This window comes from Suricata suricatta, chromosome 7, assembly GCF_006229205.1.
Source record: "Suricata suricatta isolate VVHF042 chromosome 7, meerkat_22Aug2017_6uvM2_HiC, whole genome shotgun sequence".
Lineage (NCBI taxonomy): Eukaryota > Metazoa > Chordata > Mammalia > Carnivora > Herpestidae > Suricata > Suricata suricatta.
This window is the reverse complement of record NC_043706.1, coordinates 124,251,887-124,279,547: the sequence shown is the minus strand read 5'-3', so window position 1 is coordinate 124,279,547 and position 27,661 is coordinate 124,251,887. Positions and strand designations below refer to the sequence as shown.

General features: G+C 38.7%; 1 protein-coding gene across 1 annotated transcript in view; it reads right to left on the bottom strand.

The window, feature by feature from the left end:
- Nucleotides 1–27,661, bottom strand: part of ZC2HC1B (zinc finger C2HC-type containing 1B) — a 40,731-nt gene that overhangs the window by 10,107 nt on the left and 2,963 nt on the right. Inside the window, exons 2-5 of the mRNA XM_029944554.1 lie at nt 21,188–21,249; nt 18,494–18,613; nt 17,844–17,982; nt 1,717–1,856 (exon numbers count right to left, since the gene is read on the bottom strand). Of these exons, the coding sequence (XP_029800414.1) occupies nt 1,717–1,856; nt 17,844–17,982; nt 18,494–18,613; nt 21,188–21,249 (461 nt within the window). The remainder of the gene's footprint in view (nt 1–1,716; nt 1,857–17,843; nt 17,983–18,493; nt 18,614–21,187; nt 21,250–27,661) is intronic.

Genomic DNA, 27,661 nt, shown 5'->3' with positions numbered 1-27,661 from the left:
CTCTTTATCTCGATGTCTAGTATACTCCCTTTTCAGGCTCCGAAGCTAAAACCTTTGTCAACCCTCTTTGAGCCCGTATCCAATCAGCTTCTCAGACCCCTCCCCCCATTCTTTCTCAAATTCTTCCTCCACACACAGCCCATGAGTCCTCTTCCTCTGGGCCCTCATCCTTTCTCTGTTGCTAAGGCTCCTAATGTGGCCAATCCCTATGACCACTAGTGGCAAAGGTGATCCTTCTAAAAAACCAATTCTGTGTCACTCCAGTCTGCACTATTCAACCCGTCTACACTGCCCAGAGAATGACACAGGAGGCAGGTTGCAACCAGGCAGAGAGTTAAGAAAGCTGATCTGCAGAGAGGGGAGCTCACAGAAGCACGCCAGGAAGAAGGGACAAGGTGAGGAAGTAGAAAGGACGACTTCCTGGGTTCAGGGGGACTTTCCAGCTCCTGCGTGAGGTCCTCAGATTTGAGGGTATCTAGCCACTTCCTCTTCTCTTCCGCACTGACTCAAGTGAAAGCTCTTCTAGATCTGATGCCCCTCGCGTGCCCCTTCCCCCTCGCACACAGGCACCCCACGCTTTAGCCCACATGGTGGGCTCCTCAGGCTGCACACTGGACACTGTGTGGGTAACATCCTCCCCAACCCCAACTCCAGGCTGGTGAACCCGGCGGATATTCACGGAGAAATGCTGCTGCTTTTGCAGCCTCTTGCAGACCATACTGGCCTCTTCGTCCACAGCGCTCCTGCACGGGTCACCTACACAGCTTCCCACTGCCTCGTTTCCAGGTCCTCCTCCTGCTCCGCGGAATTACGGACCCTGACCATCCAGTGCCTCGCACAGTGTCTGGGGCAGAGCAGACACTCAGTAAGGGCTAATGTGTGTGGAGGCAGAGCTGAGTCCGCAGTCTGTGGGATACACTCCTGTTGGACCAGCTCCCACCCCCATTACATACTGGATTTCGTGGAAATCTCTCTCAATGTTTCATACCCTCAAGTATTCAGACCGATTTAATCTTTCCTTGGCGACGGAGCCATGTTATGAGACTAACAGTTTTTATAGTATATTGTAAGTTATATCCCTGGGACCTCTGATGTGTGTGAAGCTGTTTGCTGGACTTCAGTTCTGTTTTTGTAAGACTATTGTCTTCCAAAAAAAAAACAAACAAAAAAACAAAAAACAGTCTGTTGTCTTACTGATCAGCTTGTCATTTTACTTACCTGTACCTATTCATAACAGCATGCTTCTGTTCATCTACCTTCCCTTGATGATTCCATGGCTTTAAAGAAAAGGCTGCAGACCCCTCCTGCATCAGAGAGCCAAGCTCACGGCCCACAGAGCAGGTCTTCCCTGCGCCCCCGTCCCCACTGGGCCGGCCCCGCTCCGGGTTTGCAATGCTTTTCTGGATGGCTAAGGCGGACAGCCACTGCTGTGTACATACACGGGGTTTTACTGTAACAGTACAGAAACACCACTTATGTATTCAAGACTTCACCCTAAGAAGCTTCAAACACGGTAGAAATATTTTTTCTATAATATCCAAAGGTGTTGTTAGCTAGAAATCATGCCTCGAAGGAAGCCATTTTCCATGGCGATGAGTGACAGGGCTTTGGTCCTTACACTTCTGGGGAGGGGTAATTTATGTTCCCCAGCAGATCCTACCTGCTTGCCCCGAGCATCCAAGGGCACAGAACCAACACCTAGGGAGAGAGATTTACCTGCACCCGGGATGCCAATTTGGCTGCCGTTTGAGCTGCATCAAAGACTCGGCGAGAAGACTGATCCTTGCAGAAGTTAATGTGCCGACTGGCTGCGGTGTCATTAAACCTCCTCATACAGTATGGGCACTGAGTGTAATCTACATGCAAAGACAACAACAAAAGGCAATTAACCTTTCAAAAACAACTCTGGAATGGACTATGTGAAATGAAATAAATGGGATATGACCTCTGCTCCACTGTAAAAGAACGGAAGTCCCAGACTCTGGTTTGAGACAGCGTACGCCAAGGGGAAAGGTGTGCAAGGGCGCAAATAAAGGACAGAACAGGGGAGACATTTACGGTCTATACACTTATTTCAATTAAGTGTGTCCCTTTAAAATGTTTACATGATATGTTTGACAATGGACTCATTATATTTAGGCATTTCCCAATTAAATGATTTATTCAGTGAATCCTTATGTGAAGAAAGCAGTCCTAGGATCACAGACTGTTGGTCCTGAGGATGCTGAAGGACACAGAAGACACAAAAGCCCAGGCTGTGGTTCTAGGTGGGACAGAGGGTCACCCGAGAGGAGGTCATGGAGCTGCTCTCCCTCCTTGTAGGAGGAGGAAGATGTTTCAAATCTGAGGGTTTGAGGGATGAATTTGAAGTCAGTGTCACGAGCAGAAAGATGCACTGCTTCTGCAGTGGTTGACTTTTTTTTCACTCAGCTTCTAAGTGAGGAGGCAAATAAGTTCAGAAAGGAGGTAAAGGAAAAAGAAAAAGGTGGGGTTCACAAAAGAGAAAAGTGAAAGTGGGAGGAGTAAAAAAGTGGCTCCAGACACAGCTTTAGCTTCCAGGGCCAGAACCTGGCGGGCAGCTCGGTGGGTACCAGGCCCCTCTGGGCTGCTGCCCACTGCTCTCCATTTGGCCCTTGTTTGTAATGACTAAACACTGAGAGAAATGGGACACGACAGAACCGCGACCTTTGTAGAATGAGGAGATGCTCATAGCAAAGCCAGTTTGGAGTCCACCCTCTGAAGTAAGGGGAAATGCGAGATTTTCTTTTTGTTTTGTTTTTTCTCAGGCACCTGTAAGGGATGACAGTGGACAGGAGTGATCTAAGAAAGTAACAACCCGCTTCCCCCTGCAAGGAAGGTTCTGAGACAGTACCGCCCTTACGCTTTGTACGGGCATTTGCGTTAGTGTATAGTCATCCACATCCACATGCGTGCAGAAGTATCTGAAGCAGTGAGGTCTTGAAGGTTAAGAGTTTTTGAAGGCATCTTTTTAAACAATTTGGGGGAGTTTTCTGTTTGAGCAAATCATTTCCTAAAATGAATACTCATAAAATGTAACAACTGGCATATATAAGAAACTGGAAGGCAATACACAATCATCAATTCAATACGTACTGAACACCTATTATGTGCCCGGCACTGGTTCATACTTGAGGCTACAACGGGTCTGCAGAAACAAAGTTTTCCCACAGTGATAAATTCCTAGGGCAGCACTGGGAAATGATGACGGCCCTGCAGCCTGAATGGTTCTGAGCCTGAGCTCTTCACCTGCTACATGCGTGAATGAGGGCAAGTCACTCAACATCCCTAGGCTTCGATTTCCCCAGTCCCCACGCAGCACCAGTGTCATCAGGCTGCGGTGACAGTTAGCTCGGATCAGCCACACCAGGGCTCAGTACAGCGGGCGGCGGAACATCCTGTTACAAGGAGACAGGCCCAGCAAGTTTGCTTTTCCAACTACCAAACAGGAATGAAATTGCTTATAAAAGTAAAAGTGAAAGTGCCATTTTTGTGCAGAATTGATGACAGCAATGGAGAAAGCAATCTATAACTCTGCTCTTGGTTTGGTGGTTTCCTCAGCTTGACCAGCTCAGAGTCGAGGCTTCGGTCAGAATGCCGTTACCACAAACCCTACTCAGTCTGTGCCAAGACAGTGACCGTGGCAGACTGCGTGGCTTCTTCACCCCCACTTGTTCTTTCATTGATTCACTGCCACCCTTCTGTGTGGTTGGCACCATATGCCACCATGGACACAACAAAGCTGAGGTGTATCTCCCTGCCAACAAAAATCTCAGAGACAAATAGAAAGCTAGGCAAAGAGGCAGACAAGGGCCACTCATGATGTCAGCTTCGAAGGGACTGGGTTCTCCAGCAGCCCAGAGGAGGGACGTTAAGACAAGACTTAAAGGGGTAGAGGAAGGGATGGCTAGGTGGCTCAGCCGGTTAACAATCCGACTTCAGCTCAGGTCATGATATTGTTGCTCCTGGAATTCGAGTCCCACATCGGACTCTGTGCTGACAGCTCAGAGCCTAGAGCCTGCTTCGGATTCTGTGTCTCCCTCTCTCTCTCTGCCCCTCCTCCACTTGTGCTCTGTCTCTCTCTCTCAAAAATAAAGCATTAAAAAAATAATAATAAAGGGGCAGAGGAAGAAAACTTCAAATACTCTGAGAATGGAAAAGAAACATTTTGCAACAATAATCTGAACACATCATGACTGGTTTGCATGGTCCACCCTCATCTCGATGTGAGTCTCCTCTTCCTCTATCAATAATGGTATCATAAATGTCACTATGTGCTATTTATTTCCAAAGTAATGATCTTTAAAGTCTGACTACAAATGGGTTCTTAGGATGACTATGGGAAAGGCAGCCAGATCTCAAAAACATTAAGCAAGAATCATTTTTAAAATGCAAGCGTTGTGTTGAGTACCCATGTCTTTATAGCCTGTGAAATGGGCACCAGGCCTCACTGAAAATGTCACCTGTTCCTATAAAGTATCACAGCATCCTGGAAAGTTGAATGATTGGCAGACTTACTGAAGTCAGTAAGCATTAGAATAAATATTTGCATCTCACAAAAACTGAGTCATGAAATCAGGAACCATGCTGAGGAAAAAAAAGGAAATGATCTGCAAACTCATGCATACTAGGCCACATTATATGTAACCCCAGTTATAACTGTATACGTTTTGTAGTATTTAAGACTGAGAATATATGGGCTAATATAAAATCCTCACACAGTCTAATGGAGTAATGAAAAATGTGCTATGTTAGATAATCATTTTGTTTGGTGCATAAAAATTATAATAAGGGCAAAAGGAAGAATTTAACTATAAAGCTATATTTTAGCAGAAGAACATGAGAGCAGAAGAATAAATTGTACGTGTGATGAGACCTTACAAAGAGCATTATTTACTTTATGGAAACAATGATCCCCACATTTTAAATCCAATGTGGAAATTAAAGAAGTCCACACAGCAGGACAGCTGACATAGTTTCGTTTATTTGCCTAAAGAACTATCAAGTAGCCATCAGCCCTGTAGCTTCTGCTACTGAAAGGAACTATTGCTCCTAAAAGATTTTTTTTTGTTATATAAGGCTTGTTGCCAAAGTATTATCAAAATCACAGCCATCGATCTTTCTACTTTCACATTATTTTAAGCTATCTTTTCATTAGCACCAGCAGAAGTGAAGCAATTACTAAGATTATTTTCTGGCGCACCAGCACGCCCACAACAGTTGCGGCCAGGCCTCCCGGCCAGCTGTGCTGGGAGCTAACCCCACCCACCAGCACGCCCAGAGCAGCTGCAGCCTGGCTGCTTGGCCAGCAATGCCAAGGGCCGGCCCCGCCCACCAGTGCACTCCTGGCAGCCAAGGCTCAGTTGCAATGAGAGGGCACACACAGCCCGCACAGAGCACACTCCTAAAGCTCCTGGTTCTGGGGACCAGTGTGGTTTGCACTGCTGGGCCCCAGAGGCCTTCTACACAAGGCCCCTACCTTCAGGGCCAGGAAACATAAGTGACATACCAAATACATAGTAACAAACATGGAGAATAAGACAAAAGAGACAGAGAATATATACCGAACAAATAAAATGAGACAAAAATCTCAAAAACACAAACAACTAAACAAAATGGAGATAAGCAGTAGGTACCTGATAAAAAGTTCAAAGTGATGGTAATAAAGATGCTCAGTGGACTTGAGAGAAGAGTAGATGAAGTCAATGATAACTTCAACAAAGACAAAGAAAATATAAGAACCAATCAGAAAATACATTAACAAAATGAAAAATGCACTAGAGGGTATCACCATAGATTAGAGGATGCAGAAGAGTGAATCAGCAATCTGGAAGACAGGGTAGTGAAAAGCACCCCAACTGAAGAGCAAAAATAAAAATAATTTTTAAAAATGAGGACAGGTTGGGGCACCTGGGTAGCTCAGTCACTTAAGCATCTGATTCTTGATTTTGGCTCAGGTCATGATCTTACAGTCATGAGATCAAGCCCCATGTCAGACCCCATGCTGGGTGTGGAGCCTATAAGATTCTCTGTCTCTTTGCCTCTCTCTCTAAAGAAAAAAAATGAGGATAAGTTAAGAGACTTCTGGGACAACATCAAGCATTTTAACATTCGTATCATGGGGGGCCCAGAAGAAGGAAAGCAAGAAAAAAGGGCAGAACAGTTATTGAAGGAATAATAGCTGAAAACTTTCTAAACTCAGGATGGAAACTGACATCCAGGCCCAGGATTCCAGGAATCACAGAGTCCCAAATAAGATGAACCCCAAGAAGTCTACCAAGACATGTAATAATTAAAATGTCAAAAATCATAGATAAAGGAAGATTCTTAACAGCAGCAACAGGAAAATGACTAGTTACATACAATGGAATCCTCCATAATAAGGTTATTTGCTGATTTTTTAGTTTCTGCTAACGTCATTTTGTCATTAAAGTTATTCTGCAGAAACTTTGAAAGCTAAAAAGGAGAGGCATGATCCATTCAAAGGGCGGAAAGGGAAAAGCCTATAACCAACAATACTCTCCTGGCAAGGTTATCATTCAGAATTGAAGGACTGATAAAGAGTTTGCCAAACAAAAGTTAGAGTTCACAAACACTAAACTGGTCTTACAAGAAATGTTAAAAGAACTTAAGTGTAAAATAAAAGGCCATAAGCCAGAAAAAAAAATTATGAAAAAAAGTTTCACTTGTAAAAGCAAACATATGTTACAGGTCAATCACTTATACAGCTAGTGTGGAAGTTGAAACACAAAAGTAGTTAAATCAGTTACATCTACAACAACATGCTACTACTAAACAACCAACGGATCAACAAAGAAATCAAAAAGAAAATCAAAACACACCCTGAAACAAATTAATTTGAAAACACAATGTTTCAAAATCTTTGAGATGCAGCAAAAGCAGTTCTAAGAAGGAAGTTTACAGCAATACAGCTTACCTCAAGAAGCAAGAAAAATATCAAATAAGTGATCTAACCTTACACCAAAAGGAATTATAAAAAGAATGAACAAAGCCCAAGTTAATAGAAGATAGGAGATAATAAAAATCAGAGAAGAAATAAATTAAATTTTATAAAAAGCAATAGAGAAGATCAATGACACTAAAATGATTCTTTGAAGAGATAAACAAAACTGATAAACTTTTAATCAGACTCATCAAGGAAAAAGGAGAACTCAAAATCGAAAAGAAAGAGGAGAATGTACAACCAACAATATAAAAATACAAAGAATTCTAAGGAACTACTATGAAAAATTATATACCAACAAACTGGACAACTTAAGAGAAATGGATAAATTTCTAGAAGCATGAAACCTTCCAAGACTGAATCATGAAGATATAGAAAACCTGAACAGGTCATTTACTAGTAATGAAATTGAATCAACAATCCAAAAACTGAACAAACAAAAGTCCAGGACCAATGAATTTACAGTCAAATTCTGCCAAATATTTAAAGGGCTACTATCTACCTTTCTGAAACCATTCCAAAATATTTAGAAGACAGACATACTTCCAAATTCACTCTATGAGGCCAGCAACTTGATACCAAAACCAAAGAATCTATAAAAAAAAATTTCAGACCAATATCTCTAGGCAAAAATCCTCAACAAAATATTAGTAAACCAAATTCAATTAACTTACATTAAAATATGTAAGCCACAGAGACGAAAAATACAGCATAGGGGGATATAGTTTATAACACCAATAGTTTTTTATGATGACGGTTGGTGACTACACTTAGCATGGTGAGCACTGAGTAATGTATTGAATTGTTGAATCAATATGCTGTACACCTGAAACATTGTAATATAACATTGTATGTAAGCTGTACATCAATAAAAATAACTAAATAAAAATAAAAAATGTTTAAAAGATCACACATCAATCAAGTGGGATTTATTCCTCGGGATGCAAGGATGGTTCAATATCTGCAAATCAATGTGATATACCATGTTTAAAAAACATGAAGGATAAAAATCATATAATCCTTTCAACAGAGGAAGAAAAAGCATATGACATAATTCAACATCTGTTTATAATAAAAACTCTCAACAAAGTGGGTATAGAGGGAACATACCTCAACATAATAAATACCGTAAATGGCAAGCAAAGAGCTAACATCATATTCAATGGTGAAAGGTTGAGAGCTTTTTCCCTTAGATCAGGAACAAGACAAGAATGTCCACTCTCATAATTTTTGTTCAAAATACTACTGGATGTCCTAGCCACAGAAAACAGATAAGAAAAAGAAATAAAAGACATATAACCTGGTAAGGAAGAAATAAAATTGTCACTACTTGCAGATGACATGATACTATATTCATAGAAAACCCTAAAGACTATTTGAAATAGTAACTTAATTCAGTAAAGTTACAAGATGCAAAATTAATATGCAGGAATCTGTTGCAAATCTATACACTTTTAATGAAGTAACAGAAAGAGAAATTAAGAAAACAATCCCATTTACAACTGCATCAAAAAGAATAAAATAGGAAAATATTTAACCAAGTAAGTGAAAGACCTGTACTATGAGAACTATAAAACACTGATTAAAGAAATTGAAGACCACACAAATAAATGGAAAGATACACCATGCTCATGGATTGGAAGATTTAATACTGTTAAAACGTCTATACTATCCAAAGCAATCTAATGCAACTTAATCTGCTTGGAGAAAAATATATAAACTTGCATTAGAAAAGAGAAAAAAACCAAAAACAAAGCAATCTACAGATTCAATGCAATCCCTACCAAATTAACACGAGCATTTTTCATAGATTTAGCATTTTTCATAGTTCTAGAACAAATGACAAAATTTTTACAGAACCAAATAAGAACCAAAGAACCAAAGAAATCTTGAGAAAGAAGAGCAAAGCTGGAGATACTACAATCCCAGAATTCAAACTTTATTACAAAGCTCTGATAATCAAAACAGTATAGTCCTGTTACAAAGACAGACATGATGGAACAGACTAGAAGAAGGCAAGAATATACAGTAGGGAAAAGACCATCTCTTCAACAAATGGTGTTGGGAAAACTGGACAGATGCATGCAAAAGAATGAGAGAGGCCTTTTTTTATACCATATACAAAAATAAACTCAAAATGAATTAAAAACCTAAATATAAGACCTGTAACCATAAAACTTCTAAAAGGCAATAAACTCTTGGATGTAGGAGTCAGTAATATATTTTTGGATCTGTCTCCTTACACAAGAGCAACAAAAGCAAAAATAAACTGGGACTACATCAAACTAAAAACTTGCACAGTGAAAGAAACCATCAACAAGACAAAAAAGCAACCTACTGACTGGGAGAAGATACCTGCAAATGAAATATCTTGTAAGTGGTTAATATACAAAATATATAAAGAACTCCCAGAACTCAATACCAAAAAAATCTGATTAAAAAATGGGCAGAGGACCTGAACATTTTCCTAAAGACATATAAATGACCAACAGGCACATGAAAAGATGCTCAACATCACTAATCACTGAAATGCAAATCAAAACCAAAATGATATATTATTTTACACTTGTCAGAAGGGCTAGGATCAAAAAAGACAGGAAAAAAAACAAGTGTTGGTGAGGATGCAGAGAAAGGTAACCCCCATGCACTGTTGGTGGGAATAGAAACTGATGCAGCCACTGTAAAAGAATATGGAGATTCCTCAAAAAATTAAAAATATTAATACCAAGGTCACCTGGATGGCTCAAGTCAACTCCGGATTTCGGCTCAGGCCATGAGCTTATGGTTGTGAAATTGAGCCCTGCATTGTGCTCAGTGCAGAGCATGGTGCCTACTTGGGATTCTGTCTCCACTCTCAAAATAAGTAAATAAACATATATATGGGGGAGGGGAGAAAGAGAGAGAGAGAGAGACCGACCATATAATCCAGTAATTCCATTTCTGGATATTTACCCGAAGAAATGAAAACACTAATTCAACATGGATGGGCTTAGAGGGCAATATGTTAAGTGAAATAAGACAGAGAAAGATAAATAGCATATGATTTCACTTATATGTGTAACCTAAAAAACAAATGAACAAACAAAAAACAGAAACAGACTTACAAACACAAAAAACAAAGCGGCGGTTGCCAGCAGGGGAGGGGGGTGCAGAAGGCAAAATAGGTAAAAGGGATTAAGAGAGAAAAACTTCCAGTTACAAAGTAAGTAATTCACCCTTGCAATAAAGGATGAATCTTAAATAGTAATCCTAAACAAAAGATAAAGAAAAAAGGTCACCTCACCAAAAATTTTTTTTAATTTTATAAAAGGAATCTGTAGTTTTCCTCACATTAGAAAACAAAACAAAAAGAAACACCAGAGGCAATAGAAAAAGCATTACAGAAAACATCCTATCCTTCTACTTTCCTACTCCCTCTGCTTAAAAAAAAGTTTCCTTAATCAAGGGAAACTTACAAGAACAGAAAATTAGGATGTGCTCTGCCAATGGGTAAAAGATCAACAATACCCACAACGATCAACCTCAACACTGTTATACTGGTCCAAGTAAAATATACTTCATTTGTCACACAGAGCTCTAAAATTCAAATCATTCAGCAACTGAAATAATCTCCCGTTAAGGATAGTCAAGGTAAGCTCTTTTCACACTGGAAAATTATTATTACTCCACTTCCCTGTACAGCACCTCACTGCCAAATATTTTCATCATCCCCTCAAAACTTAGAAATAAGTAAATAAGTAAATCAGTCATGGGATAAAACATACAACTACTAGTGAATATGTTGTAATTAATTAATTTGTATCATGACAGATGTTAACTACACTTAACATGGTCAGCATTTTTTTTTTTGCATTTTGTAATATATACAAATGAATCGCTAATGTTGCATGCCTGAAACTAATAACAGTTTATGTCAACTGTACATAAAAATAATTTTTAAAGTTATATTTTTAAAAAGATTATTTTCTGGTTATAGAAGTTCAGATTATTTCTCAGATAATTTTAATAGTATGATTATGCTGTGGGTTTGGAATTGGTTTTGGTTTTTTACTCTTTCAAATGAGTTTTGAGAACTAATTTACATGAAGTAAAACACACCTATTTTAAGTACACTGGCCAGTGAGTTTTAATAAATGTACACGTTTGTGTAACCACTTCATTTGAAACACAGAACCGTTTCATTACCCCAAGAAGTTCCCTCATACCCCTTTTAAGTCAATATTCCCCCTTGAACCCAGTCTCAATCAATCAAAACTCCATTTTCTGTCACTAAAGTTTTAGGGTTTTTTGTTTGTTTTTGAGAGAGAGCGCGTGAATGTGCATGGGGGGAGGACAAGTAGAGGGAGAGACTGAATCATTTTTTTTTAATTTTTTGTTTTATTTATTTTTTTGAGAGCGAGAGAGAGAGCATGTGCGTGCGTGAGCAAGCACGAGCAGAGGAGGGGCAGAGAGGGAGACACAGAAACGGAAGCAGGCTCCTGGCTCTGAGCTGTCAGCACAGAGCCCAATGTGGGGCTCGAACTCAAGAATTGTGAGATCACGACCTGAGCCGAAGTCGGATGCTTAACTGACTGAGTCGCCCAGGTGCCCCGAGAGACTGAGTCTTAAGCAGGCTCCATGCTCAGTGTGGAACACATGTGGGGCTCGATCCCACAACCCTGGGATCATGACTGGAGCTGAAATCGAGAGTGGGGCCCTCAACTGACTGAGCCACCAGGCACCCTTCCTGCCACTCAAGTTTTATCTGTTCTATAGTTTCACTTAATAGAATACCCATGTTGCTGCCAATATAGCAGCACTTTCTTCTTACTGTAGAGTTGCAGTTTTGTAAATAATTACACCATTTGTTTATCTACTCACTGGCTGATTGCAAGATTCCTGCCTTCCCTCCCCCAGTTCATGCTATGAGCTACTATGAACATTAATACAGAAGTCTTTTCTAAGGACATGTTTCCAGTTTGTTGCAAAAATACCTAGGTATAGAATTGCTCTATAAATAAGTGTATGTTTAACTTAAGAAAATACCAGTGCAGAGTAGCTGTACTATTTTATGCTCCCCGTAGCAGTGGAAGACTTCCAGCTGTTCCACATCCTAGCGGTCATTTGTATTGTCAGTATTTAATTTTAGCTATTCAAGTGGGTATGTGGTGGTATCTCACTGTGGTTGTAATTTGCATTTCCCTGACAGAAATGATGTTGAGTAGCTTTTTATGTGCTTATTGGCCATTATTTTGTGATGTATCTGTTCAAATACATCTCTAACCTTTTTTCTTACTGGGTTGTCTTATTGAATTTCAAGTGTTCTTTATATATTCTTGATAGGAGTCCTCTGTCAGTATGTATTATGAACGTTTCCAGCCTGTGGCTTCCCTTTGCACTCTCTGAATGGTGTCTTTCAAGACTAAAATTTTTAGTTTTGGTGAAGCCCCAATTCATCAATTTCCTTTTTAAAAATCTGTACATTTTATATCCTGTTTAAGAAATCTTGGCTGACTCGTAGATCTAAGATTTTTGGTTTTTCTAGAAATGTTACAGTTGTAGCACTGACATTAGGTCAATGTTCCATTGTGAATTAAGGATCATGACTCATTTTTTCCAAATTCTAGTTGTCCCTGTTTTATTTATCAATAGGACTATCCTTTCCTACATTGAATTGCACTTTGTCAAAAATCAGTTGCCCATATGTGGGTAGGAGGACTATATCAAGATTCTCTTTTCCTATTCAATTGATACATGAATATCAAATTACTGAATTACTGTAACATCATATAAGTTTGACATCAGGCAATGTCATTCCCCCAATTTTTTCGCAAACTATCTTGGCTATTCCGGATCCTTTGAATTTCCATATTGAGAGTCCACTGGTGAATCCCTTCCGTGGCAAAGAAAACTTGCAGGGATTTTTACTGGAATTACACAGAGTCCATAGATCAATTTGGGAAGAACTGACATTGTAACGTAATATCAAGTCTTTCAGATGATGAAAATGGTAAATCTCTCCATTTATTTTGGTCTTTTTAAATTTCTCTAAACAGTGTTTCATGGTTTTCATTTTTCAAGTCGTACACATATTTTGTTAAACATACACTCAAGTATTCAGTGTGCTTTCATCCTTGTAAATGTATTTTAAATTTCATTTTCAATTGTTTATGCCTAGTATATAGAAATATAAATTATCTATGTCTATTGACTTCATATCCTGAAAGTGTGTTAAATGAACTTTTAATTCCAGTAGGTTTCTTATAGTTTCCTAAGGTTTTCTACATTTACTCATTCATGATTCTGTTGTCTATGAGTAAAGATAGTTTTACTTCTTCCTCTCCAATAATTTATTTCCCCATTTCAGTGGGGACCACATCTCCAGTACAGGGTTGAACAGAAGTGGTCAGAATAGACATCCTTGCTTTTTCTCATCTCAGTGGGAAAGTGTTCAGTTTTTCAAGTGTAATGTTAACTGTAGATTGTTCAAAAATGTCCTTTTATTGAGCTGTTTGTTTCTCTTCTATTTCTACCTAAGAATATTCTTTTTTAAACAGGTACAGGTGCTGCATTTTGTCACAGGTTTTCCTGTATCAAGTAGGATGATCGTATGCTTTAAAAACATTTTGTTAATACGGTGAACTACATTTACTATTTTCTTCCCTATACTTAATTGAGGTATAATTTGTTCTTGTAACTTTTTAAAGAGGACGTATACGCAGTAATTGGTTTAAACCTTTCTTCTTTTCTACTTACAAGCTTTTTTAAAGTATAAACCTCCTACCACTATTATAGCTGAATCCCACAAATTTTGGTATGTTTTCATTATACCATTCAGTTCAAAATAATTTCCCATTTCTTTTATGATTTCTTCTTAAATCCATGCATTATTAAGAAAAGCTGATAATTTCCAAATATTAGGAAATTTTCTAGGTATATTTTCATCATAAATTTCAACTTCTGCTGTGTCACATAACAATCTGCATGATATTTCAATCCTTTTACATGTATCAAAATTAACTTTGTGGCCCTGCACCTGGTCTATCTTGGACAAATGCTCTATGTGTACTTAAAAAGAATTTTATTCTGCTGTTGCTCCATGTCACATTATAATAGCTTTAGATATCAAATAGGTCAAACTGGTTGATACTGTTGTTCATATTTTCCATGTCCTTACTTATTTTCCTGCTGGTTATATTATTAGCTACTAAGAAAGGAACACTAAAATCTCTAAATGTAACTGTGAATCTGTCTACAGTTTTGTCAGTTTTTGTTTTATGTTCTCTGAAGTTCGGTTACTAGGTACATAAACATTTAGGACTGATAGGCCTTCTTGATGAATATGTATGTTTAATCATTAGCCTTGTTAATAACACTTGACATTTGCTTTGCCTGATATTAATATTAGCACTCCAATTTTATCATTATTATTTGCATGTATATCTTTCCTCATGTTTTTAACATGCCAGTCTATAGTTGTTTTGACATAGCTGGTGTCTGTTTCTCCTTTTATCTTTCTATCCAAGGGGGAAGGCACAAATCATAAGTGTATGCTTCCACGAAATGTTTACCAGCTGCACACACCCATGTAATCCAGCCCAGATCAAGACACAGAACATTCCCAGCAATGTTCCTCATGTCCACTCCTGCTCATCCCCACCCCTCCCAGGAAAACCACTGCCTGACTTCAAACCTCAGAGATTCAAACCTGAAGTTTCTAAAACTTTGGAGTTTCTGGTATTTATAAATCAGGAAATCTGCATTTCTGACATCTTTTGAGAAATTAGATCTGGCAAGCCTGGTGTATGTCCCCTGGAGGCGGCGGCAGCCAGCTAACGTAGGAGCAGCTGTCCTGAGTGAGACTGTGGTCTCTGTAGGTCTACCTGGGTCACCTCCTTGTTTTCTCACCTGCCTGGAACCTTCATTTGTATCTTTCGACCTAAAGTGTGTTTCTTATGGAAAGTATATAATTGGACCTTGTTTTATTATTCAGTGACAATCTGCATTTTATCTGAAGGTCTGAAGGGTTTAGGTCATTTATATGCAACTATCCATATGGTTAGGTTTAAGTTTACCATTTTGCTATTTGTCTTTATCCCATCTTTTCTTTGTTGTTCCCCCCCTTTTCCTATCTTCTCTTAGATTGAATTTTTTTCCATTTTATCTCCACCTATTGTCTTATTAGTGATATGTCAATATTTTTGTGTGTTTACTCTAGGGTTTATAACAGGCATTGTTAAGATATAATATTCTACCTTCAAATACTACTACACCTATTCATGTAGAATGGGTACTAAGCTTATTCATGTATAATACATAGAGAACTTTCTACAATGTATGTCCATTTCCTTTACTTAACCTTATTGTTTCCATACATTCCACCACTTCCACATACATAATCCCATAATATGTTTTAATTACACTTTAAATAGCCAATTATAACCCTAACATTTACTCAGTGGAAAAGAGGACAAGGATGTCTGCTTTCACCACTGCTGTTCAATATAGTACTGGATACTGGAAATTCTAGCCAGAGGACTTAGACATGAAAAAGAAATAAGAGAGACAAATTGGAGAGGAAGAAGTAAAATTACATCAGTTCACAAATGACATAATTTTGTGTGTAGAAAACCCTAAAAATTCCACACCAGCAAACAACGATTAAAGCTAACAAAATTCAACAAAGTTGCAGGATACAAAATTAACACCCCCAAATCAGTCGTATTTCTACATACTAGCAATGAACTATCTGAAAGTTAACAATTCCATTTACAATAACATCAAAAAGAATAGGAATAAATCTAACCAAAGTGGTAAAAGACTTGTACCTTCCTATACCTATTCAATGAAATGTTGATTTCAGAAATTAAAAAAAAAAAGATAAATAAATGAAAAGACATTGCATGTTCATGGCTTGGAAAATGATTTTGTTAAGGTGATAACCCTGCCCAAGTAATGTACAGATTTAGTGCAACGCTATCAAAATTCTCAGTGGCATTTTCAGTAACAGGAAAAAAATCCATCCTAAAAATTCATATGTAATCTCAAAGGTCCTCAAATAACCAAAACAATCTTGGAGGACTTTCAACACTTACTACAAATTTACTAGGGTAATCACAACAGGGTGGTTCTGGCATAAAGACAGACATATAGAAAACCAGACTAGAATAGTCCAGAAATAAGCCTTCACATATATGGTCAGATGACTTTTTATAAAGGTGCCAAGATCACTCAATGGGAAAAGGATAGTCTTTTCAACTAATAGTGCTGAGAAAACTAGATATCCACATGTAAAACTAGACATGCGACTTCCAACGAAGCTGGGATCTTACCTGGTCACATGCAGAACTAATTCCACCTGGATCACATACTGAACTGTAAGAGCTGAACACACAGAGCTCTTAGAAGAAAGCACATGGGGAGGGCCCCGTGACATGGGTTTTGCAACGGGGTTTTGGATTGGACAACCAAAACCTAGGAAACAAAAGAAAAATAAAACTGGACTTTCTCAAAATTAAAAAATTTTGTGCATCAAAGGATTCCACCAAGAAAGTGAAATGACCAAAAGAAAAAGAAATAAAAGAAAGTGAAAAGAAAGTCTACAGAATAGGAGAAAATATTTGAAAATCTTATATCTGATAGGGATTAATATTAATATTAACCTAATAGAATCTGACCCTAATTTCCAATTCACAGAAAAATAGAGGGTACAGGAACAAGTTAAACATTAGCCTGAGTAAAAAAAGACAAATCTAGAACAAGAGATATCCTTAAAGATGTCCTAAAAGATATCCTAAAAGCCTACTGGCTTAGTAGGGATATTGCGCAAGATTAAAGAAAAGAGACAACAGCAAAAAGTGCATGATTCTTGGATTGTGATTAGGGAGCAAGGAGTGAGCTTGAAAGGACATTCTTAAGATAACTGGGAAAATATGAGTCCATAGATTATGCAAGAAAATGCACGCATACTTCAGAAATGCATGCTGATAGAGTTAAGGGTAAAGTCTTATGATGTTTGAAACTTAGTTGTAAGTAGTGCTGCCCCCCAAAAAATCAGAAGACAGAAAATATGACCATGTAAACAACTGTCAAATTTCAATGGAAGGTATGGTATATGAGTGATCCTTGTACTATTTCTTCCTTTTTTCTGTAAATTTGAAAATTTTCAAAATAAAACATTTAGACCACTAAATAGCACAATTTAAAATGTTTAAAATGGTGAATTTCATATTATGGGATTTTTTTTAAACATTTTTTAAAATTTATTTTTGAGAGAGAGAGACAGAGCATGAGCATGGCAGGGGCAATGAGAGGGGGAGACATAGAATCTGAAGGAGGCTCCAGGCTCTGAGCTGTCAGCACAGAGCCTGATGCGGGGCTCGAACCCACAAACTGCAAGATCATGACCTGAGCTGAAGTTGGATGCTTAACCAACTGAGCCACCCAGGCGCCCCCATCTTAAGGGATTTTTTATCTCAAATCAAAACCCTATTCCCTGCTGCCACCCTCCCAAAAAAGAAAAAACAAACAAAAAAACCAAACAACTGAAAGCCTGGGTATCTGACTCTGTGGAGCTACTGGAGGACTGCCCCATTCTCATAGACCATGGTGTAAACGGTGTCCCCTGGAGTTATGTAGCGCCATGACACTGGGTACAGTGGTGGGCTCATGTTGGAATTTAGAAGGAAACAAAGAATCTTTACATGTAATTAAAATAAGATTAGAATAAGATATATTGTATGATAAAATTACTTTTATAATTTAATTGCTATTACTAATTTTAGAATGCATAGGAGGAAGCAAGGCACGATGATCTGGCCCCCAATCAAGCACAATGGGTTACGAGTAAAATGCCCAAAGCAAACCAAACTGGCCCCCACACCTGGGTTGATGGATGGAGGAGGTGGAGGTGGGGGGGGTCGGCCTTCCTTAATGGCTAGAGTACACTGCTTGGCTGAACGGATTGCATTAATGAAGTCTTCATGTTGTTGTCTCCAGTTAGATCTTCTCACAGGCTGAGGCTATAAAAAAGAAAACCAATAAGTACTAACTTAGACGGTACATCTCTCCATTGCAACTTTAAGGTGGGATTTAAATTTATAGGACATAGGACCGTGAAATTTAGAGGGACAAGAGAATTTGTGTTCAAGAGGACAAAAAGGGATTTGGAAAATACAGGAATAAAACTTGCGAGTCACAGCACTGCGGGAAAGCACAAAATAACAATCAGAAAAACAAACTACTACACTTTACAGAAAGACTTAACTATAAGACTAAAAGGGACTCTCTTCCAAGTTAATTGCTAGATTTAATGAAAACATAAACGAGATTCTTTTTTGCCACATCTGGAAAGTATCTGAAATACATTTTGAAATCAAAGTGAGCATGATTAAAAAGAAAACAGTAAAGGTGGATTATACTTACAGGACATTACACTGCACTATCAAGCAAAAATGAAGACACAGAGCCAAAAAGGGGCTTTAATGTACTTAAGGATGTAATCAAGAAGAACGCGCACAATGCTGATAGTACCTTGGACTGAGGAGCCTTTCTCACAAGGAGAATGTCAGTGCCTTGTAATCTTTGTTTCAAGGAATTGAAAGGTTTACGCTTTTTGTTGAAGAGTTTCCTACATATTGGTCCATGTCTTTCCTAGAAAAGAAACAGTAGGGATTAAAATTTTTAACATGTACAGTCACAAGGTTTGTACTCAGGCAGCCCCCACTAGAATGACAGGGTTCACCTTCAGAGCCAAGTTCATTCTCTAACTCTCAAATCACAGCAGAGCAAATCCATCTGGCTCTCTCCACCCATGTTACACATCACTAGATATTGCGTGAGGGCAAGGTCAGGAAAAGGCCTCCACAGCTATAGAGATGTATTTCAAATTTGGTTTTATATACTGAACTCTACCACTTGGGCTGTGTGAATGATTCCAGGCATTAAATAATGTTGAAAATGCAAACATTCTAGTTTAAATCGAAATAAATATTTTTGATATTGAGCTAGGTACTCACTGAAGCCAAGGAAATTTTCCTATCTTCTGTTTCCTGCCTCCACAGTTTCCAAATTCACGAACAAGTCATCCAGTAACATAACAGGAACTCTGAGTCCCAACAATCCTAATATTCCGTTTTGCCATCCTTTTGAGATAGCCCTTTGCATACAGCAGGGGGAAACTTAGCTCCTACCAACGGAACCTTCTCAGAAAAACTCTTCTTACCACTCAGCGATTTCAAAATTGAATCCAACGGGGCCACTTTTCTACATACAGCACATTAAACTATTTAACTTCCTCAAGGAGTGGAGAGGTTTCAAAGAAATATTTGAGAACATCTGCAAAAGACAGCTGGGACAACCATACAAATAAGTGAAGAATACACCAATTCCATTTACATACATCATGAAGAGGTTTTCCTTTAATTTATCCAAACATTTCACATCCATGAAGTCATTTATTTCAGAGCAAATCTAAACTTTTAATATTAAGTTTTAAAATGTTACAATATTTAACATTTAACAGACAATCGGCAGGGAAAACATTCTTTACTCCAGCCAAGTAGGCCTTTGGTATTCTGCATTTTTAGTACATAAAAAACCAAATCAACAGAGCTTTGCCCGTGTACCACCCTTACACAATCTGCTAAGGCATCACTGCTATAGGATTATACCAACTTTCCACTAAACGTCCTCTTCTTAGGTGGATATGGAACTCACAACAGTTAACACACAGTTCCTTTGTCCAGACCCAACAAATACAGGATCTATAAAAAAAATCCCTATACCTGGTTACAAACAAGCTATACTTTATGTTTTAAAGTTTTAAGTAATCTCTACACCACATGTAGGGCTCAATCTCATGACCCCAAGATCAAGAGTTGCATGCCATACTGACTAAGCCAGCCAGGTGCTCTCCATTTTAATGTTTTTTTTTTTTTAAGTTTATTTATTTATTTTAAGAGAGATGAGGGAGAGGGACTCCTAAGCAGGCTCTGCACTGTGGAGCCTGATGTGGGGCTTGAACCCACAAACCATGAGATCATGACCTGAGTTGAAATCAAGAGTCACTCAACTGACTAAGCCAACCAGGTGTCCCCTCCTAATTAAAGGAGAGAAAGGCATCACATCACTCGATCAAATAAATGCTCTTGGTAGCCTGGAGATAGGTCTAGAGAGTAAAACCCAAGAAGACCCAAGACATACTTGACATTCAGTGATCCCACTTCAAATGGTATGGTATCCCCTGGGGCTTACACTCATTCTTACGGGGTGCAAGCCTGGCTTGGCAACAAGCCAGACGCTACTGGATTCCTGGGCCACCACAGGCCCTGTGAGCTCCTGCTTCTAAATTCAGGAAGCACCAACTACAGTTAATCAGAACAGATATTTCATTTTTACAATTTTCCAGAGGAAGAAAACTTACAACCTTATTGTACAGTCTTTTGCCCCAAATGTAGTCAGGTATATGATCCAAAACCTTTAAGTCTGCATATATCTCCTTGAATCTAAAATGTTCAAACTCAGAGTTGCATTATCACCTTAGGTTGTTTTTTAAAAAATTATTTCTCTTGGGAATCTCTTTAGAATACTGGAGTCTAATACCTGCTTGATTCCCTAATTTAAAAAAAAATTAAGCTTTTATTCCACTTTATGGGCATCAATCATGCAGTTAGCTTGAATCTGATTAACAATTATATCTTGGAACAGGCCTTCCATCCATTTTGTTCAAATTACATAAAACCCCTGGAAATTGAAAGGTTCTGTCTTCATACGTGGCAAAGCAGGAAACAGAGGGAGGTTAAAGGACTTGTCAGAATTAGTGACAAATTTGAGGCTAAAAGCCAAGTTTCCAGATGCTCCAAATTCAATGTTCATTCCTCTTGACTAGCTAATTTCCCTGGTGCTTTGGCCTTAAAATTTGAATTTTTGATGCTTATAGAAAAGGCAAAAGAGCCAAAAGCTCTCAAGAGGCAATCGTCTGTGCCAAAACACTTTCATCTGGCATCCTTGTTATGAGAGTACCATGTTTAATTAAACTGCCTTCTGAGTGGGGTGGCCCCTACGTGCCTCAGTGTCCCCCGGGCCTGCCTGCCACGGGTTACGCTCTCCTCTTCCCTGGCCTTCCCTCCACATCTGTCTTTAATCTTTGCCACTGCAGCCTCCTCACTGACTTGACAGTTCATTTAGCTCCAACGAAACACATCTACAAAATGTCTTTATGTTTACCAGAACATCTGCTGCAAAGCGTCTTCCACAGACTTCACAAGGAAGTAACTCCTGATTGCCATCTGTACGAGATCCAAAAGCACATTATGTTAGTTTCGTGGAATGGCCTGAAGAAGAAATGACTAACTGGAGGGGACCTCAATAGCTTGATCTCCTCACTCTTTTCCCTCCCCACCAACTTCTCTTAGGAAGGTATTTCATGAACTCACCCAGTTTCCTCTTCTAACAGAGACTTCTAACTTCACTAAACAGGTAATTCCATATGCTTCAGACAACCAGAGTACATTTAACACATTCCTAAACTAAGTGCCTGATACCTTTGCCTTAGACAGAAGTACAAAGTTAATACTTTAGTAGAAAGTCATAAATTATCTGGGGCGCCTGGGTGGCTCAGTTGGTTGAACGTCTGACTGTTGACTTTGGCTCAGGTCAATGGTCTCATGGGTTCATGGGACTAAGCCCTGCATCGGGTTCCACACGGAGAGCACAGAACCTGCTTGGGATTCACTCTCTTTCTCCTCTCTCTGCCCATCCCCTTACCTGTGCGCATGCTCACTCTCAAAATAAGTAAATATTCTTATAAAGTGATAAATTATCTAATGGTAACATCTTTGAGATTCTGACTAGAGTGTAATGTCTGTGTGTGTGCTAAATGAAGGCATGGCCATTTATCAAAAGTCATATGAAAAGGATCACCTAATAATCAAAATTAAGGTAAACTTTCCTGAGAATGGCTTTCTCTCTAGGAATTTCATGTTGGAAAAACTCCTACCCGAGAGGGAGTGTAAAATATTGACAAAAAGGACCAAGTAGAATTAAGGAGTTCTATCCAAATCAGGAAAGATGGGACCATTACAATGGAGAAACATGTGAGGACAAGCATCATCCTAGGGCTGGTGTTTGGTGTCACATCACTTACTGAGGTCAGTGAAGACCATTCACTGCTGGCATTTTATACGCAGTCGTGAATGAGTGAAGGACTATAATCACAATATGCTCACTACTTGCTGTTGTTAATATTTAACTATAGTAGTTTAAAAAAAAATTTTTTTTACGTTTAATTTTGAGAGACAGAGAGAGAAAGAGAGACACAGTGTGAAGAGGGGAGGGACAGAGAGAGAGGGAGGCACAGATCCGAAGCAGGCTCCAGGCTCTGACCTAGCTGTCAGCACAGAGCCCAATGCGGGGCTCGAACCCACAAACATGAGATCATGACCTGACCCAAAGCCGACGCCTAACCGACTGAGCCACCCAGGCGGCCCTCAACTATAGTGTTTTCAAAGTTAAATAAAGTCAAATACTTAAAAAAAAAAAGGGCAGGAAATTGAGCCCATATGTCTCAAAGTACCTGACCCATTGTAAGGTGCTCAGTAAATACTTGTTGGATGTGTGAGCCAAACATGAATTGAGTTTCTACCACAGACCATTCATTCAATAAATATCTGCTATATGCAACCCTGTGGAAATACTGAGAAACCATACATGCATCCAGCATAGAAAAGAATGTGTGCACAAAATACATTAAATAAAGTTAGATAAGTGTCCCAAGGAAAGGAAAACATGAAATTCTGAAAAGGTTTTGCTTCATATTACTTTAAGTTCACCTGGAGTTGGGTACATAAAGATTAGAAAAGCTGATGATGGGGAGGACATTCTGTTAGATGAACAATCTGGGCATCATTCTACAAACAACGGGAGCAATCGTTGACATGGAGAAGAATCTGAACAGAGCTGTCAAAAGTTCATGTGACAAAGGTGAGGAGGGTTGAATGGATGGTAGCGGGGAGGGAAGATGGCATTTCAGTTAAAAAGCTTAAGGTGTAGCCTTGGACTGGAAAGACCAGAGGAAATGGGAGACACCAGGCTCAAAGAATTGATAACATGACTGGATGTGGAGGGAGCTGGGAAGTGGCAAAGAGAGAACAGCGCTGAAGGACACAGAAGATGGTCAAGCTGTGAACAGAAACAGGATTTGAAAAGAAGGGCCATCTTAGTAAGAAAAATGACTTCAGCTTTGGAAATACTGAGTTTTAGAGAGTCATCCAGCCAGCAGGATGGAAATGAGGGAGGTCAGGGCTAGAGACACAGATGTAGGCTTTGTTTGGAGAGTGATGTAAAGGCATGATATTGCCAGGGAAGAGGTCATGGAAAGAGAAGTACAGGGATGATCCCTAGGGAACTCCGTATTTAAGGGCCAAGAAGACGAGGATGATAAGCCAGAAGGAGAAACAGGAGAGAACAGGGTCATGGAAACCAAGAAAAGGTTTGAAAAAGGAAGGACTGATTAACAGGAATCAGATGGTAGTTCATTACAGACATTGTTGATTTAAATGATTTCTTCTCACATCTGCCAGATGGTATTGTATTTGCAACACAGGTCATCCATTACAGCATACAGAAATATTACTCTTCCTCTCGGTTCTTCTGGCCTTCTAACTGCAAAACTGGGTCTTAAAATTATTTTTTTTCAGCAAGGATATCCCACGACTCCACACGCTTACTAGTTAGTAAAAGGTACTCATCATAATTATAAAACTCCTTTTTCTAAACTGATAATGAAGTATTATTTTTAGTTTTGTCAATATTACCGGGACGTTTGCATTGTGTTTTACTGCTTCCCAAACACTTTTCCTATGTAATCTCATTTACTCCTTACAATAACGCTGTAAAACAGAGTTGGTACTAGTATTTTTTTTTTTTTTAACAGATAAGAAAACAGAGATTCAAAGTTAGGGAACTTTTCCAAGACCACAGACAGGAAGTAGTAACACTGAACGACAAACCTGAGACTGTCTCTACAAGTATTAAGATTAGGTATTCAACTACTACCATAAATACAGGCACATCAGCACTGACTTATAAAACAAATGGAAGTCCCTGAAGGATAAATAGCCTCTGATTTAAATCCATGAGTTTTAATTAGTTCAATGAATTTGAAATAATGAGATACAATATTCAACAAAACACCTGAAATACTGCATTCTGAAGCTTGACTATAAGGAAGCGAACACGTGACTAACTCAGTTGAACAAAACATGGAGGTCAGTGAGGTCTATAGTCCTTGTTCCAGAAGGCTGAGTCACATAGAATATGTGATCACTAGAACCTTAAAAGATTTAAAACAACCAAAATGCCTCACAACAGGTGAATGATTATATTCCAAACCGTCGAATACTGTTCAGCAAGAGAACACTACTGATATATGCAACTCCTAGATGGATCGCAATGCTGAGTGAGAAAAGTCCATCTCAAAAGGTCACATACTATGTTTTCATTTGTACAACAATCTCAAAATGACAAAACTCCAGAGAAGGAAAATACTGACTGCCAACAGAGAAGAATACTCTGGAAGGGAGGTGGATGTGACTATACAGGTTACAAAGAGGGAGACCTTTGGGTAATGGAACAGTTCTACCAATGCATATTTCCTGGTTTTGATATTGCACTATAGTTATTTAAGCTGGAACTTAACCTGGGGGAACTGGGTAAAAGGTGAAGGGGATCTCTACTATTTTGCAATTCTTGCGCACTAATTTTATCAAAATAAAAAGTTTAAAAAACATCTAGGGGTCAGCCAACTGTGGCCAGTAGGCCAAATCTGGCACTGTATGTTTTTGTAAATAAAGTTTTATTGGTAAAGAATCATGCCCTTTTCTTGTTTATAAATCTATTGCTGCTTTCACACTACAACAGTAGAGTAGTTGTTAACACAGACGATATGGCCTGCAAAGCCAAAAATTATACTAGGAAATAAGTTGCCAACCAGTGAATGAGAATGTAGTGATTAAAAATGATCTGTGGGAGAATATGGAAAATGTTAATGATACATTTTTATTCATATATTTACAATTAAGACTGGAGACATATAGATATGTACATGTATACATATGTATCTATGATAGACACACACCTAAGTGATAATAAAGGTGCGCATTTAGTTTCCTGCATTTTCAACTTTTCTACAAAGAATACAATTGTTTTAAAAATTAAAACACTGACATTTTTAAAAAGAACCCTTTGATAATAAATAGTCTAAAACAGTAAGTACCAACTTAGCTATTTGTCTTTACTCTAATAGGAATGTTACTTAGTAGACTATTAAAGTGGCCATTATTTTCATACACTGGCTATTATTTTTACACACTGGTTTAAAATCTTAAGACAATTTTTTAAATGAGGAAAATAAAGTGATCTGGAAGCCATCGACAGTTTTGTTTAGCATATTAACAATGAAAAATAAGCATCAAAAAGATCTTGGTTCAAAAATTCTGTAAGAAGCCTGGAAAGGACTATCTATGGCTATAATGAAATCAGAAAAAACTTTACTTCTGACTAGACATTCTCTTTCTGAGCTGGAAGTTAAGAATGCTCTATATAGACACCTACCAATCCACACTTCCTTAGAAAGGCATGGAAGAAAAAAGACATTTTCTCATTCAGTTGTCAGTGAGTCAAAAAACTCTTTAAGTCATCCTTTGCAGCCCAGAACATACAAGTATAACCAATATCAACATCTTCCATGGCCCTATGATGAAGGGGGTAACAGCTTATTAACTTATCTGAGGAACAGGAGATGTAACAGACAAAAGGAATTAAGACAGGATGGCAGAGACAACACCTAAATCAGTTTTTGCTTCCCCCAAGTCCCCAAAAAACTGCAATAAAGGAAAAGAGACAGAGAGCCAAGAGCAATGGAGGAAAGAAGACAAAAAAAAAAAATTGGACTCTGACCCGGAAGACTTAAAACTACATCAACATCCACTTCCCAACCCACACTGCAGAACCCTTCAAAGTTGTAGGAAGCCCCGGAGCAGCAAGTAGCTGTGGACGAGATAAATGAGGAAGGGCTTGTTAAAATACGGAGGGACAGGATGGAAGTTTTCTGAAAAGAAATGGATTCCTAGATCCCCTCCCTCACTCCATGCCCTCTGGGTGACTGCCCTCTCCAACTCTAGCTCAAGTCTACTCTCCCAAAAGGATTAAAAGAGGAGGTCTGCCTACCCATACCTTCAGCAATGCCTCATGTAGACTGATTATTTGTGGTAGTTACATTCCATAGTCTGTGAGCACTGAATGGGCAAATATGGACTTATTACTTCTGGGGGAAATATAGGGTCAGGGTCCTGTTGAGACTCTGGTCACACTTTTTATTAACCTATCAACCTACTTAAAGACACCTTGTATAAGTATGTATTGTTGATTCAGTAACCACGAACACTCTTAGTCAGCAACACTGTAAGTCCAGCCTGGATAAAGCTTATCTAACAGACATATTTTCTCCATAAGGCACATCACAGACTTCCTATACTCAAACACTAGGTTACATTTCAACCCTGTTTGGGGGTCATTTTGAACAGCAAAATCACCAAGAAAAGTTGCAAAAACATGAAAAAATGTGATATGGACTGTGAAAAGTATACTTGTTTACAGGATGAGAGCCGAAAGAAGGCAGGCATCTCTTTGTTCTAGTTTTACTGAGAACACTTTTTTCTTTTAAATATTTATATTTGAGAGAGCACTGGCAGAGAAGGGGCAGAGAGAGAGAGAAAGAGACAGAGACAGACACAGAGACAAACAGGGGATCCAAAGCAGGCTCTGCATAGACAGTAGAGAGCCAGAAGTGGGGCCTGAACCCACAAACCACAAGATCATGACCTGAGCCAAAGTTGGGTGCTTAACCAACTGAGGTACCCAGGTGCCCGGTGACTCAACTTTGTAACTGCTATATGCAGATCTGTGAATGACCATGAAAGCACCACGCATATTGATTTTAGAGTTTCAGATTTTAGCAAGTAGGCCAATTTGCAAATAGGGACTTGATTAATCAAGATTTATGACATATGTGGGCATATATGGTGATTAATCTAGTGATTACACTCATGAATAGTGCTGCTGAGAGCCGAGAGTACCCAGATCCCCTCTCTCCACCTGGATCTCAGAACGCAGCCTACCAGACTTACTCTCAAAGCAGAATGAAAGTTTCCCTGAGAATGGAACCATTCCATGACAAAATACCTAAAGATACCAACACTGGAAAGATTCCCAAACAGCTCACACTCTACGATAAAGCTCAAAATTATCAAATGCTACTTATCCATTCGGATTTCAGTGTCTCCTTCCTCTAGTCTTAATCAGTCAACAGACAGGAATTTCCGAAGATCTGAGGAAAAACTCTAGCATGTAAGCCCAAAACAAATAATTTAAAGAAAAATTAAAACTCTTACAAATTAGAAGTCTTCTAGGAAAAATGAAAAACTTTCAATGAAGTTTGGAAGATACATTTAGGGAAATCTTTCAGAAAGTAGAGTAAAATGGCATAGAGATGGGAGAGAAATATAAGCAATTTGAGTACCTCTGGTCCAGAAGGTCCTACTCCAAGTAACAGTTCAAGAGCAAAGAGGAGAAAACACAAGGAAGAAAATAAATAACTTTAATAATTTCCAGACATGAAAGGACACAAGCCCCCACTGAAAA